Raw genomic sequence first — 14,986 nt, forward strand, 5'->3', positions numbered from 1 at the left:
GCTAAAGAAAACCACCACCAAATTTGCATTTTCATAATTCAACCTTAAATATAACTTTGTATCACTGCATCCGTGGCTTACCTCCTACCAGTAATGGTCAGCTAGGACATCATCATGCTCTTTTTGTGACTAGCATAATACTTATTTTACTGTCTTTTTAGATAAAATTTAACCATTACAAAAGAATTACTCACTGTGTCCACATTAAAAATAGAAATACTGTATCATAACAAAAAATATGTTCCTCGCTTTTCAAAATGTCAAAGTATGAAAGTATATTCTGGCAAATTTCTCCTAGAAACTTCCACTTGGTTTTCACAATAACAATAACAGCTATTTATATTGTGTAGAAACTTGCATTACCGTACAATTTACGTTCTGTTTAGAATTTCAAAGTACTCCAGTATATGCAGGTAAATGCCTATTAGGAACTCCTGTTTTGTTTTCAGGATAGCAATCACAGTTATGCAGACTCTATAAAAACTTGCATTGCACTATTGTTTACAGTCTCATGCTGTATTCATAGGGACTGAGAGTTTATCACAAGAAGATGGCCCTGAAGTTAAAGAGGGGGTTCTTGCAGCCACGGGTCAGCTAAGTCCAGACAAAGAAGGTCGGGACATGGAGACTCACTCACTGGAATCGTCTTTTGCGGATCCTTGTGTAACTTCAGGTATTTGGAACCTGCACACATTTTACAGCAGTTTACTAATTACGACTTCCAGAAACAATCAGTGGGTGGATTGATGACATCATGATCTGTTACACAGAGGGAGAAGATTCAGGCTTTGGGGTTTTGCAAGCATTTTTATTAAAATCTTATTTCTAGACAAGATTACATTTTTCCTTTGTGGCTAAAAATGTTTTCATAACTAATGCAATATTAATATGTGATGAATATGAACATATTTGGTTCTAATTTTGCCTTACAAGGTACCCATGGTCTTTGTAATGTGATAGGCATTTATAAGCATACCTTATTATAGTTCATAGTTTTCAAATACTTTCAAATGTATGAATTAGTTTGATTCATCCAAAGCTCTGAGAAAGTAAAAGGCCGTTCATTATCTTTTTCTTATTTCATAGACTGGGATGTCTCAGAGAGGTTCAGTTTTTGTAGACACCAAAAGCAAGGCTGTAGAAAGGCAGATGAGGGGAGGCTAAATTGGGGTTGGCTTGATTTGCAGTAACTAATTGGTGAGAGAACTGTTTACCGCCATGACCACCTTTCTGATATGAGAAGTCACTGGAACAATAATACCAATTTAATTACATTTCCTTCCCTAATTTTCTCACGATAGGAAGATCTTTCTCCCTTCCCCTTTCCCCACCTAAGGGCTGCATTCTATTTTCATAGGAAATAGTCATTTAAAAGAAACAATTTTTCAGGATCTGTAGTATGCTGGTAAATGTTGAACAAGCAAGTGTCTGGGAGGAAAGAAGGGAAGTCCTGACTTGTAGCATTTGCCAGTCCTCACAGGGCAAATGCTCCCACTAAAGCTGGTGTCAAACCTCCAACATCATGTCCCTGAGCTGGGAAGAGAAAAGAGGGAGCTCACCATGGTGTTAGCATTTCCAGGATGCAGACACGAGGGGCGTAAACAGCATCAACGTCACGGATGATAGTAAATTTCAGGAACACGATAAGGAAGTGATGAGTTTTAAGTATTCATTACCTTGATTTCAATACAATTTATTTAATTATACATTTATATAATTCATTTGCTAATGTTTATTTATGTGTGTATGTATGTATTTATTTCTAGAACTTGAGGGAGAGAGGGTGTGTGCAAGCAGGGAAGGGGCAGAGAGAGAGGGAAAGAGTCTCAAGCAGGCTTCAGGCTCAGTGTGGAGCCGAAGATACGGGGCTCAACCTCGAAACCGTGAGATCATGACCTGAGCTGAAATCAAGAGTCAGTCGCTTAACCAACTGAGCCACCCAGGTGCCCCTATATAATTTAATTTTTAAAATGACTGTGTTTGACAGCCTGCTCACAAAATTCCTGAAGATTTAACAATTGGTTTTTGCGAGCCCGTTTAAGCTGACTCTATCACACCACTGCAGAGTTCACTATTTTTTCTCCATTTTTTAAAAATAATCTCTAACCCCAGGGTGGTGCTCGAACTCACAGCCCTGAGATGAAGAGTCCCATACTCCACTGACTGAGCAAGCCAGGTGCCCCCCAAAGTTTACTATTTTCTACTTCAGAAAAGTAATACAGTTGCCTTGCAGAATACTTGGAAAATGTGAAAACATACAAGGAAAAAGTCACCCATACTGCAGCAATGTAGATCTATTACTCTTAACATTTGGGTTATCTATCCTTCTAATCTTTTTACCTAAGTGAATGTTTTATACATGGTGGCATTTCTCCTGTGTTCCTAGGTATTCTTCCACAGCCTGGTTTTTAGTGACTTAATATTTCCATTTATTGGGTGATTTATAATTAATTAATCAATTGTTAAATATTTAGGATGTTTAAAAATCTCTACATTGTGAACAAGTCCCTTAATATCTATGTTTCAATTTAATTCCTTTTTTAAAATTTAATTCTTAAAAGCATAGTACATAACTGGAATTGCTGGATCAAATGATCTCTACAATATTAAAATACCTGATACTTAATGTCAAATTACCTCCAGAAACTTGTACCAAATTACATGTTCTTCGGGAGTATACGAGTGTGTATTGCCCTGATGTCTCTTCTACAAGAAGAGGTAATTCTTCAAACTTTGCCAATTTGGTATCTTGCTACTTGAATTTGAATTTTTTGATTTCCAATGAAAAGCATTTTTATAAGTTTATTCTTTTTGTTGTTGCTAGTTGCCTATCTATTTTTCTGTTAGTGTATTAATATTCTTCTTGATGGTTTATATGAACTATATGAAACATGTAGGATAGCAATCTTGTCATAAGTAGCACCAGTGTGTATTATAGTTTGCCTGCTATTCAACCTTGTGCCTTGTTTATAGTTTTTTTGTTGTGTTTTTTCTTCTCTTCTCTTCTCTTCTCTTCTCTTCTCTTCTCTCTTGTCTTTTCTCTTCTTTTCTTTTCTTTTCTTTTCTTTTCTTTTCTTTTCTTTTCTTTTCTTTTCTTTTCTTTCTTTATTATTTTTTTTAATGCAATGCTTCTCAGGCTTTCCTGTGTGTCTGAATCACCTAGGGGAGCCGGTCTTCCTGAAATGCATTCTGATTTAGTAGGTCCTGTGTGGGGCCTGAGATTCTGTGTTCCTCACATGCTCCCAGGTGACACTGTACTGCTGGTCCTGGACCACACGTTAGGTAGTCAGGCTTAATATATAGAATAGCAAAAACTTGAATTCTAGAGGGTTTTTTTTTTTTCATTTGAGCAGCTGCACTTTCTTTCAGAAATCGTGATCTGATAGGAATGCCCAAATGTACTATCTGAATGTAGGTTTGTCACATTTTAACATACTTCCTTGGTAGGCTACCTGACGTCTCCGTGGGTTACTGGCTACTTTCTAAATCCACCCTAGAAAGAATCAAAGACAGGACTGAAGCCGGCAGACGATCCTGCATCTCAAATGCGAGTTTTTCATCAAAGGTTGCCAGCAATGCATCTCATCAGCCTGTAGTTTATGTATCTACAGAGGATTCTGAGTCTCAAAGTGAACAAAATTAAAGGCAAAACTTTAAAATTTTTCTATTTTCTTACTAGTTCACATAAAACTTTAAGTTGCATTTTGTGAAAAAAAAAAAAATCTAGAACGTAATAATGGCCTTAGGGGACAGAAAGGGTTTTTTTTGTGTGTGTTTTGTTTTGTTTTTTACGCCTCTTGTCTTCCCCCTCACCCTCCCTCCCATTTGATCTCTGTACCTTTTGATTCTTTCATGTAACAAACATTTATTTAACTACTATCATGTCCCAGGCATGCAGTGTTCAGTGTTTAGCACTGCAAATACCGTGGGGGAACGTAAGAGAGGTGGGCTTCTGCTCTCATGCAACTTTCAACTGATGGGCACGTCAGTCAAACAGTAGTCACTATGTGGCTGCACAGTAAGTGCTAATAACAGTCATACAGTAAATGCAAGTACAGCCTATTAAAACATGTGCTGGTCTGAGAACCTGTGAAAGTATAGTATGCTAACAGTGATCTGACAACCCCACCCAATCCAGAGACTTTAACGACCTTCAGGTTTGTAGGATCCTTATGCCGTATGGACTTCCCTGTGCACATGGGAGCAAGTCAGTCCAATCCATTCTAGCCCTTTTCAGAGAAGTAACGAAGGGTAATTTATTTATTAAAATGTAGTTCCTTAACCTTAGGCCTTAGACACCACTACTCATAGATGCTATGGATCATTCCAAGTGTGTGTTTATTTTCTTATTGCTCTCCAGAACTAAGATGATGGATATAAATAACTTTTAAAGTACCATTAGTCCAAAGCAGCTACTGATGTTTTTTTGCTTCAAGTTTTTGTTGCAAAATTTACGGTAGGAAGATTTTGCCTATCCTGTCATCCTTTCGTAGAGTTAGCAATCAAAATAAAGGAGGAGTTATCCCATAGTTTCTGATATGCATTTGCATAATTTTGTTTTTTGTATTTTATCGATACTGGTAATGTATAATCTTTATTTTGAATTCTAATATATTGGATTAAGATTTCATATACAGCTCAAATATAGTCAATGCTACCAAAGTAGCATTGAAAGAAACGTATTACTTAAGCTGCACACATTCTATAAATATGAATTTTCATATGCAGAAAGAAAAAATGTGACTTGAATTATTTCTAATTTTAAATTGACTCCTCTAATTTTTATTTCTGAACCAGTTTGTAAAATATTTTTTCAGTGCATAGTCTTGGTGCATACAAATGGTAATTATTTATAATTTCAATGCAAAGGTTCCTTGTATGTTGTTTGTTAGCCCTTTTTACTCCTTGACACACCTGACAGGGTGAGATCTACTACCGCTGGGAACGGTAGCCCACCCTGAAACCAAGTTGAATCCCATTTCTCCTTCATCCTTGGGGTGATGTATCAGGATTCCCTAGTAGATGGCTCTGGAGAGTGATTTTGTCCTGACTCCACACTGGGGGCTGGCATTGTTCTTCCTCCCTCCTTCCAACTATGTGCTTCCCATTCAAAACTGGTTAATAAGTGAGATATACCAATTTTTAAAATTTGCCTTCTTCCAAATTAACCCAATAATTTCAAAAGGATATTTGAATAGTTCTCAGACTATGAGTAGAATTTTAATGCTGGATGGTATAGTCCTGCTTTCTAAAGTCACTGGCCATCTCTCATAACGAGAAAATATTGGAAAACCCCCAACTCCCAAGAAAACATCAGAGGAACACAAAGCCCACGTTCATTTTCTTCCATTGAAAATATTTTAATTATAGAAAATACAAAGTTAGCTGGATTATTTTAATTCTATAGGCTTTCAGTAAAATTGGTTGTACAATTTTTAATAGTCTATTTTTAATAGTCTTTAATAGACTGTTTTTAATAGTCTGCTGTTACTGCTTTCTCAAAACAAGCACGTGGTTCTTCTACACCGACCTTTACATTATACTATTTCAGGAATTAATGATCTATAATAAAATAAAAGTAAAGAAAATGAGGTTCAAAACAAAATAAAACGCGTATTTGTAATAAACTTACTTTTATGCAGAATTTCACATAAAATCTCCCAGACTTCTTTTATCATTCGGTCTTGGATCTTGGTTAGGAAAACTAGAAAATGCCAGTACCTCATGTCGGCCACCAGAGGGCGCTTTTACATTAAAAAGAGAATGGGATTCACTGTTCCAGTGTGGAAGATTATAATGTAACTGTAGAATGTGCCATGTGTGAATATACAGTGCGCATGACTGTGAATGCATGTGTATATTTTGATTTATATATTCGTTCACGTGAAGATTTTAAAATTCCACCCCAGCTAATGAGCTTACCAACCTGCTTGTTTTCAGACTTTAATACCTTCTTTTTCATATTCCCCCATATGTTCCACTCCTTAGGTTTATCCGGTGACATTATGCTTTGGAATATATTGTGGATATATTTTGCATAGATCATGTTCTGTAGGAGGGGTTTAAAAATTGACCTTTATAAAACAGCCTCCTTCTCCCTGGCCCAATCTGTTATAGCACTTTTTTTGTTGTTGTTTTGTTTTGCCTTTTTATAGACCAAAGTCCAATCTTAGATTTGGTCTATACTAATTTCTGTAAAAATGCCACAAAATTTATCCTTGCACTTGAGGACCAGAATAATGTTTTATGGCACCAGCCTCTAGAAATTTAGAGATTTTTAGAATCTCTAGAAAAAAAAATACCATATAGCATTTAAGACCTCAGTGGAAAAGATGATCGATAAAGCAACATACAATAAGATTGTGTCAAAATAACCCACACTATTACAGGATTGGTTTGACTTCAGATAACTATCCTTTACTTCTATATTTTGCTAAATTTAAGTACATTAATTATTAGAACTAGAAATACTACTGAGGCAATCTAAAAGGCAAATACTAATTTGAGCTGAGAGAGAGAGAGAGAGAGATGCTGTCCCTGCTGATGTTAGTGTTTGCTAAAGGTTAATATGGGTTTCTATTTTATTTGAAACCTACCTGGAGCTATCTAAGTTACTTATATGACTTCTAATCGCTTAATAGTTCCACGAGGGTTGTTGTTCATATCTCAGGAATGAGGCCATAGGTATTTTGACAGAAAGGCTATCCCTGGTGTGCAGCTATGACATGCTGGGTTTATTTTCCTGACATCCTTTCATGGCTACAAACCAAAAACTTTTTTTTTTTTTTTAGCACCGTTTTAACAAAGGCGGCGGGTTTTATTTCAGTTTGATGCTCAGGCCTTACCTTCTCTATTTAGCATGCGGATGAAGACAAGAAGCCACAGAGTGAGTTCGTCAGGTCTTGTTACCGAGAGAACCGAGTCCTGGGGGTATTGCCTTCACCCTCAAAGAGTTTAGAACCCAGTTCCAGAAAGCAAGTTATGGCCCCCCAAAGAGAAACAGTCACTGTCCAGAGCGAAAGAGAGAATGTGTTCAGGGACGAGGAGGGAAGACTTGGGAAGGAAGGAAGATGCAGAGACAGCCTCCCCGAGGAGGAAGCGGAGACCTCCGTTCATCCAGTCCTGGGTTGGGTCTGTGCACAGAAGCGGCAGGCAGCATTTCAGACCGCATGGGCACTGTGAGCAAGAGAGTAGGTGTAGGAAAGTTCAAAGTATGTTTAGGGTGAGGGGTGTTAATAATGCGGAGGGCTCTGCATGTGTGGGAGCAGGGCTTGTGGGGAAAGTTTCCATAATGCTCAGTTTTGCAGTGAATCTGAAACTGCCCTGAAAACAAAAGTCTATACAAAATGAATCTAGCTATAGTAAACACAACAAAATTCTATAACTATGGATGTAGGAGAGTAATTCGGTTAAGAGGGGAGCATTTATGGAGGAGGATGGGTGAGATAAGACTTCTTATATCAATGAGTGTTAATGGGTTTCTCCATAGTTTTTATAAATGATTTTTCTAAGGCAAAAAAAAAAATACTCTTACAAGTTTATCATTCATCGTTTGGTCAATTATGAAATACTAGCACAATGCACGCCTGATGGTTTTAGATGATGTTTGTGGGAGAGTCCTTAATCGGAGGAATGAATCCTCTGGGTAGCTGGAACCGGCTCCCACTGGTTTGCAGGAGCCAGATGCACACATCTCTGCTCAGCTCCACTCTGTGACATCATGCTGGGAGCTTGAAATCAGCCCTGGCAGGAATATTTACACCATGGAAATTAACAGACGCTTCTATATTGTGGCTTTCCCCCCCAAACAGCTGACCATTGAGCATTTATCCGGACAACCTTAAATGTATCTCCCCATACTTTCCTCACATTTGCTTAAGCCTGCTTAACTTGAATACTTCTTCCTAAGGGGTGCTTACCAGCCGAATTAGTTTCCAATTCATCTTCTAGCTTGACATCCCTAAACCTTGTTACTGCCAAGACTTACTTCCCATGTGGTCATCTAGCTTTTCACTCATAACTTTTTCACTCCAGGACTTTTTGCCTCTGTTACTGACTGGCAGTGAATGAATGAGTCTAGTGGATATGGTTATCCCCACAACCCTGTATTTTAATAACTGTCTTTATATATTGGGACTCAAGTCCAAAGGCTAAAGGGTCTAGATGATTTAAGCCAACACTATTACTTACACACAATTCAAATGTAATTCTGACGGAAACATTTCGGCAGTATAAATTCTATAAACAGGAGCAAGGAGCTCCGTGGATAGCCATGTGGGCCTGTGGCTCTAGGAGAGTTTTTTCTCTTTGGGGAACTCATTTCCTAGAAGCTTGGATCCAGGAGAGAATATGCAAGGTGGGTGGAGGTGGCTTCTCTCCATTCTGCGGGAACACATGTTCCCTGGCACGGAGAGCAGAATCTGACAGACCAAAATGTGAGCGTGTGTGTGTGTGTATGTGTGTGTGCGCGCACACACACACGCACAAATCCATATACATAGAGCTGAAAATAAAAGTCATCTATTTCCTCTCAAAAAAGATTAAGGATAAGTTATTTCAAAAGAAAAGGAGTGTTTGAGTGTTAGGATACTTTGCATTTTAGAAAAAAAAAAAAAGACAAGAGGTCTTAGCAATGTGTCTGATCCAATTATAGGAGCCCACAGAAAAGCACAGAGTCAAAGGAACCCACAGTGGGAGGAGAGTCCAGAATAACTTTATTGGTGGTCTTGAGGGGTTTGGCTAGTATAGCTCCTCAAAGAAGAGGAAGGGAAAAGAAAGAAAGTGCTAAAGGTTCATCTTAGTCCTCAGTGTACACATCACAAAAAGCCTGCTTTTTCCATATGGGCAATACTCAACTGTTGTTCATTTTTAAGTACCAGTAAGAGCTATTGAAACAGACAGGACCCTGAGAGAGAGAGAGAGAGAGAGAGAGAGAGAGAGGAAGAAAAGAAAGAAAGAAAGAAAGAAAGAAAGAAAGAAAGAAAGAAAAAGAAAGGTGGGAGGGAGGAAGGAAGGGAAGAGAGAAAAGAAAGAAGTAAAGAAAGAAAGAAAAAGAAAAGGAAGAAAGAGAAAGGAAGAAAGAGAGAAAGAAAAACTAAATAAGTATTATTAGTAGTATGAAAATAAACACACTTAGGAAGCCCACGCAGTAGTTTTGGGCATGCCCATACATGCACATGTGTTTGAATCTTGAGGGGTACTCTTTGACATTCCAGGGTGCGTGGGTTATGAAACCAGGCAAAGGGGAAGAGCTAAAGAGGTGAAGCTAAAATGCACCACAAGGTCAGAACTAGAATAAACATCAAAGTACTGTGACAAGTGAAATTAGATTATTTGCAGACCTTGTAAGCACTACCTCTCAGGGGGAATGGGATCTGCTGGTGCCCTTCTTTCTCAACGAGTACAGGCCCTGGCCCCTTGCACTGCTTCCTGCTCTAATACAAAACCACTTTTCAGCAAAGAGAATGTATGACAGCCAGGGGTAAAAAAAAGAGAAGTATTCTGTGGGGTGAGAAACACATCTAGATTGAAAATGGTTGGGGGGGGTGCATTACCTGTCAGGAATAGAAGAACCAATCTGTATCTTACCTAATGAAGCTTAGCCCTTAAGTTGAATAAACAATATCCTTACAAATTAATTGTTATAATAGCACTGGCCAGTAGAGGGCATACTTTACATTGAAATAGATCTAAAAAGGCCTTCAACCAAGAGGTTTTTTTCATATGAATTTTTTTTTTAACTTCAATATTTTTGGTTCTAAATGGTTTAAAAATATTTTAAAGTATTTAAAGTCTAGAAGATGTTAAATGTGAAATTTCTCAGATTCCAGTTAATATTTCTGCTTTATTAGTAAAATATTCAAGTTGTGATTGCAAAATGAGGCATTTTTTCCATGGCTTACGGACTGGTCTTAGGATCATTGTACTCAGAGCTGTTCTTTTTTTGTGCTGTTTACAAAGTTATTACAGAAAATCCTATCTTTTAATTGGATGAGTATCATTTTCTTTCATTCCAAAAAAGTTTGATATAAATAACTGCTTTTTTCTTTTTTTTTTTTTAACAGTTAGGAATTACCAACATTTTCTAATCTGTTTTGTAGCCAGCTTTGATATTTTCCCTAGAGGAAATGACAGCTATATAAAAGTTAACTAAACTTATTATATAATGTAACTCCAATATTCAAAAGCCCATTTAAGTAGCAACTTCATGAGAATTTAAGATTTGTTCCTCTTCAAGATTCATTTCCTTTATCTAACATAATCATTCTCAAAATAAATGAGAAAATAGAAACTACTATCTATATTTTAAAATTTTAAGAAAAAAAAAAGGTTAAGTCACTTGTTAGCAGTGGCTGAGCTCAGATCTGGAGATCGATCTGTTTGACTCCATAGCACATGTTCTTTTCATGGCAACACCCTGCCTCCAATTGACTACTCTATTTTATCTGATCTATTTTAAAATCATAGACACATGACTTTACTCATCAGGACATAAGTCCAGATTGACGTACTGTGAAAAGTACAAAAGATGAAACAAAATAATCCTATATAAATCAATTACAGGCATTCTTGGGTTATTAACTCAATAGCTTGGTTTAATTTTGGCATCACACAATCACTTGATCTGACCTTATGTGTGTGTGTGTGTGTGTGTGTGTGTGTGTGTATGTGTGTGATTTTTTTAAACATGATTTCTCTTAAGTGACTGCAGGAAGAGAATCTCTGAAAGACATTTTTAATGTTATGGGAGTTTCAATATATTTTCTTTTATTGTTCAAGTTATTTCCTCTAGTACTTCTCTTTCTATGAAATAAAAAAAATATATATCAAATGCATAAAAATTCGCTGCCTAGGAAACAAAATTATTTTTGTGTTGAGAAAGTAGAGATTTTATATATCCTCAAAATGACAAAGAAATAAACCTCTATATATTCACTTTCATTTTCATAATTATCTCTAGCAGAATTATTCCAATTAATTTTGTTTAACAAGGATGGAAGTGTTCCTCTTTTATATATGTGCAGAAAAGAAAATTTCAAAAATAAGTGTGGATGTTTAAATGTAAAGTAAACGAAAGTCTATCGATGAAATCAGAAATGTGAGCAAAATAAAACAATCTCTCTAGCTTTTTTTCCCCTTGAGAAGATAAACCGTTTCAAGATTGCTAGAAAATTCGACATTACAATGAAAATGTCTATATGCTTTAAAACGACAACAAAAACCAACTTTCATTTCACTTAACGCTATTAGATATAGGATTGTTTGCTTGTTTACAAAGCTTCACACAAAGCATCAGCCATTGCGTGCTATCAAATAAAAAGCACTGGAATAGTGACTGGACTCGGATCCAGAAATTGGGGCCCCATTATGGCTGTGTGGTCAGGATAAATCATTTAACTTCTCTGAGCCTTGGTTTCTCATCTATAAAACTGAGGTGACAATGGATATCTACCACACAGAATAGAATGTTCAGGTTTAAAATGTAATTTACATCTGTGAAGGTACTGAGCTCAGTGTTTTCTTAACACACTGCAGATTTGTTTGTTAAGATCAAAATAATCCAGGTAACAAGCTTAATTAATAATACCCTATTTGGGGTCACAACTTTCTTTAATATTTATAAATTAATCATGCACGTTGTGTTAAATAGCTTCCCCAAACTTATATATGTTAGAACAGAGCTTGGGGAAAACTTTGACTTTACATATACACAAAATAGTTTTAAGGTTGTTGTTGAACTGCTAATGATTAGAGAATCAAATGAAAATCAAGTGCATTACACTTAATGGGAAACAAAGATACAGGGTTAATTTTAAATAATACTTGTATTTTTCGGTATTTTTGGTATTATCTTCAGTTCTCAATACCCTATTTAAAACAACAAATGAAAAGCATGTCAAAATTTACTTTTTTGCTTCAGAAATCCTAGTCTGTATTTCTAGATCTAGAATTATCCTTGCAATGACATTTTCCCCATCTCATTTTACACCTTGCCTTTTCCTTATAAATCTTATTCTCTTTTCATCAGTACATCTGCCCCAAACGCTCTTCTGCTTGACAGTTCTATCCCACACTCGCCTCTAAGCTTCTAACAAGGCATACCTCTGGGAATTGCAAAGTGCCATATTTAAAATCTCTCAGTGAGATATACAGGTTTTCCCGTGTAGTCATAAGGGATTCCTCAAATCTGAGTTTGAGAGCTAATCTACGACAACTGGTAGGCACAGTATTTTCAAATTAGTATATTTGTGTTGTGCTAATATACTTAAACAATATGCGTGTCCGTTGAGAATTTTTCCACAAATTCCTTATCAGCTTTCTTTGAACTTAAAAAAAAAGATATCTTACATATTTGATTGGCATCAGTTATAATTCCATTATATTTCCTGCTAACTAGGCTTATTGGAAGGGAGATATCGCAGATGTCGTAGATGCTCAATGGAGTACTAGTCAGCAATAAAAAGGAACAGATTAGTGATATGAACAACAAGGATGCATCTTGAACGTGTTAGGTTAAGTTAAAGAAATCAAACAGAGGCTACGTATTGTGTGAATCCGTTTATATGATTTTCTGGAGAAGGCAAAGCTATAGGGATAGAAATTAAATCAGGGACTGCTAGGGGGCAGCACGAGGAAAATGAAAACAAAGGGGCTTGAGGGGACTTCTGAGGTGATAGAAAAATCTTGATTGTGATGATGGTTGCAAAACTATATACATGTGTCAGTGTCGACAAACTAAACCTACCTAAAAAAAACAACCTAAAAAGAATGATTTTCATATTATCTAAATTGTACCTTAATACACCAACTTAAAAAAAAAACTGGTTAAGGAAAAAGAAGATACTTGTAGTTTTGAGGAGTTGTATATGGTCTTTTTCCAGAGAAATTTTATTGATAATATACTATGTGTGTGTTTCAACCGGTTCTGTTACTAGCCCTAAATGGGTGGCACTCACACTAGTTTCAAATAGCTAATGGCTACTTTATGTAATTTGTTTTGTGCATTTGGGAGCTTTAGCATGAAGTGATAATTATGCAACAAGTATAAATATTATGAAATGTTGTTCGTTGTAAGAAGAACGGTATTTAATGGAACTCCTGCCCTAATACTAATCAACAACTTGATTTTTATTTCATTTTCCAATTATCAGCACTGAAGTTGCAGTGGTAAGAGTTTATTGTACCTAATATTACTTACTGGTTATCAAATTCTGGAGGGTGAATTGTACTAGCCCCATTTTAAATGAGGGCAAGTTAGGCTCAGAGCAACCTCAACAGCAAATTTCACAAGTCCTGATTCCAGGGCTGGCGTTTGCTGCCATCTTTCATTTACTTTTCCCAGCTTAGCAATAGTTCTGATCCCTGTGGATAAGATGGCATAAATCCTTGGCAATAAACTGTAAAGAGGGAAGTCTTCCCTAGAGGGAAAAAAAGATTTTCCAAAGGAATTGATGCTGAGTACTGAAAACCAAAAATCGGGATTAACAAGTTAAGGGAACGCTCTTGACATTCATCCTCATGGTGACTTTTTGATGGAAGCTTAGTTTAATTGTAGTAAAGGAAAACATTTATTTCCAGCCTCACAGAAGCTTCCATTACAACTGCAGTGCCAGACTTTAATGATATTCCTTTTGAGCAAATTCTTTGTGAGATTTTGAAGTAATGTTTATCGCTGAACTGTTCTTTTCAGAACCAATCAATAGAACCATGTGGTTTATCAATTCTTTATCCTTTATTAGTTCCCTGCCATATTATGTTAAAATAACTCGGTGGTTTCTGTGTAGTACTTTTTGTCTCAATGCCACCATCAAGCCTAGATCTTCTCTTCTTGCACAAAACTTACATGGTGGGGGGACATCAAAAGTCACACGTGTTTACAAATTTGTATTTGCTCTCGAATCGGATGTATGATACTTCAAGTAGGTATATGTGTTTGATTCACTACCCTACAGCTGCTCATCCATAGTAGACTTTTTAAATGTTGCTTGCCAGGAACTCTTACCTTTTATTCATAATTGTCTGGGTGTGCCTTTTCCACTTGCATTGAACTGTATGTACTGTGTGCTGTAGAGGTGTGCAGTTAAAATACGTTTATTCTCAGAAATATTTTTAAAATATTTTAAAATGTTTTCCTTTGCAGAATCAGACACAAGTTTGGCAGAAGGAAGTGTCAGCTGCTTAGATGAAAGTCTTGGACATAACAGCAACATGGGCAGTGATTCAGGCACCATGGGAAGTGATTCAGGTACTGCCTAACTGTTGTGTAAACCTTAAAAAGTGTGAAATAAGACGCCATATAGTGGAAAGCATGGGGGCTGTTCATACCCTCCCTAATGTATTTATGCAATTAAAGCAATTCTTTTCTCCAGTTGAAGTAGTTTTGGAACTTTGCCATTCACTTTCTTCAAAAGTACAACTTATAAAAGTCTTAGAATCAAGCTCTCTAATTTTTGATCCAGTACTTATCTTTTTGGTGTCGATAAGATTATGCATATGCCACCTTCCATAGAATTATGTCATCTATTTTATTTATGCTGTCTGTTTCAGTTAATTTGACTGCATTTAAATGATGTATTCAGTTTGGTACATGTGTTCCAAACCTTATTTTTTTTAATTAAAATACTTTTAAAATAAATCAATTAATACTGTCAATAAGATGATGGTGACTGTAGATTAGCTGCAGATAACAAGAGTCCTTTTAAAATGAAAAACTAAAAATGACACGTGTAGTTAAGAGAGTTTCAGTTTCCCTAAATATCTCTTGCATAGGAGTAGAGTTTGCAAAAACACTTTTGTCACTAAATGAGAACTTTATTAGGTGTTTCCCTAATTGCTCCCTCTATTAGCTGGTAGCACACCAGCAATAAACGAGAGCGCCTCTTCTCAATGCCACACTTTAGCAATACCTCCTGTTATCAGATTGCCTAAATGTTGTCAGTCTGGTCAAATTCATATCGCTTCTTTCTGTTGATTGAATGTGCAATTC

At 36.4% G+C, this 14,986-nt stretch overlaps 1 protein-coding gene across 3 annotated transcripts in view; it reads left to right on the plus strand.

Moving 5' to 3' along the window:
• IFIH1 (interferon induced with helicase C domain 1) overlaps window positions 1–14,986 on the plus strand; it is a 56,035-nt gene that overhangs the window by 12,712 nt on the left and 28,337 nt on the right. For all 3 annotated transcript variants that reach the window (XM_019457769.2, XM_019457786.2, XM_019457779.2), the window contains exons 3-4: window positions 527–673; window positions 14,141–14,245. In XM_019457769.2, coding sequence (XP_019313314.2) covers window positions 527–673; window positions 14,141–14,245 — 252 coding nt within the window. The remainder of the gene's footprint in view (window positions 1–526; window positions 674–14,140; window positions 14,246–14,986) is intronic.

Source organism: Panthera pardus, unplaced genomic scaffold (genome assembly GCF_024362965.1).
Source record: "Panthera pardus isolate Hobbes unplaced genomic scaffold, ASM2436296v1 HiC_scaffold_10, whole genome shotgun sequence".
Taxonomy (NCBI): Eukaryota; Metazoa; Chordata; class Mammalia; order Carnivora; family Felidae; genus Panthera; species Panthera pardus.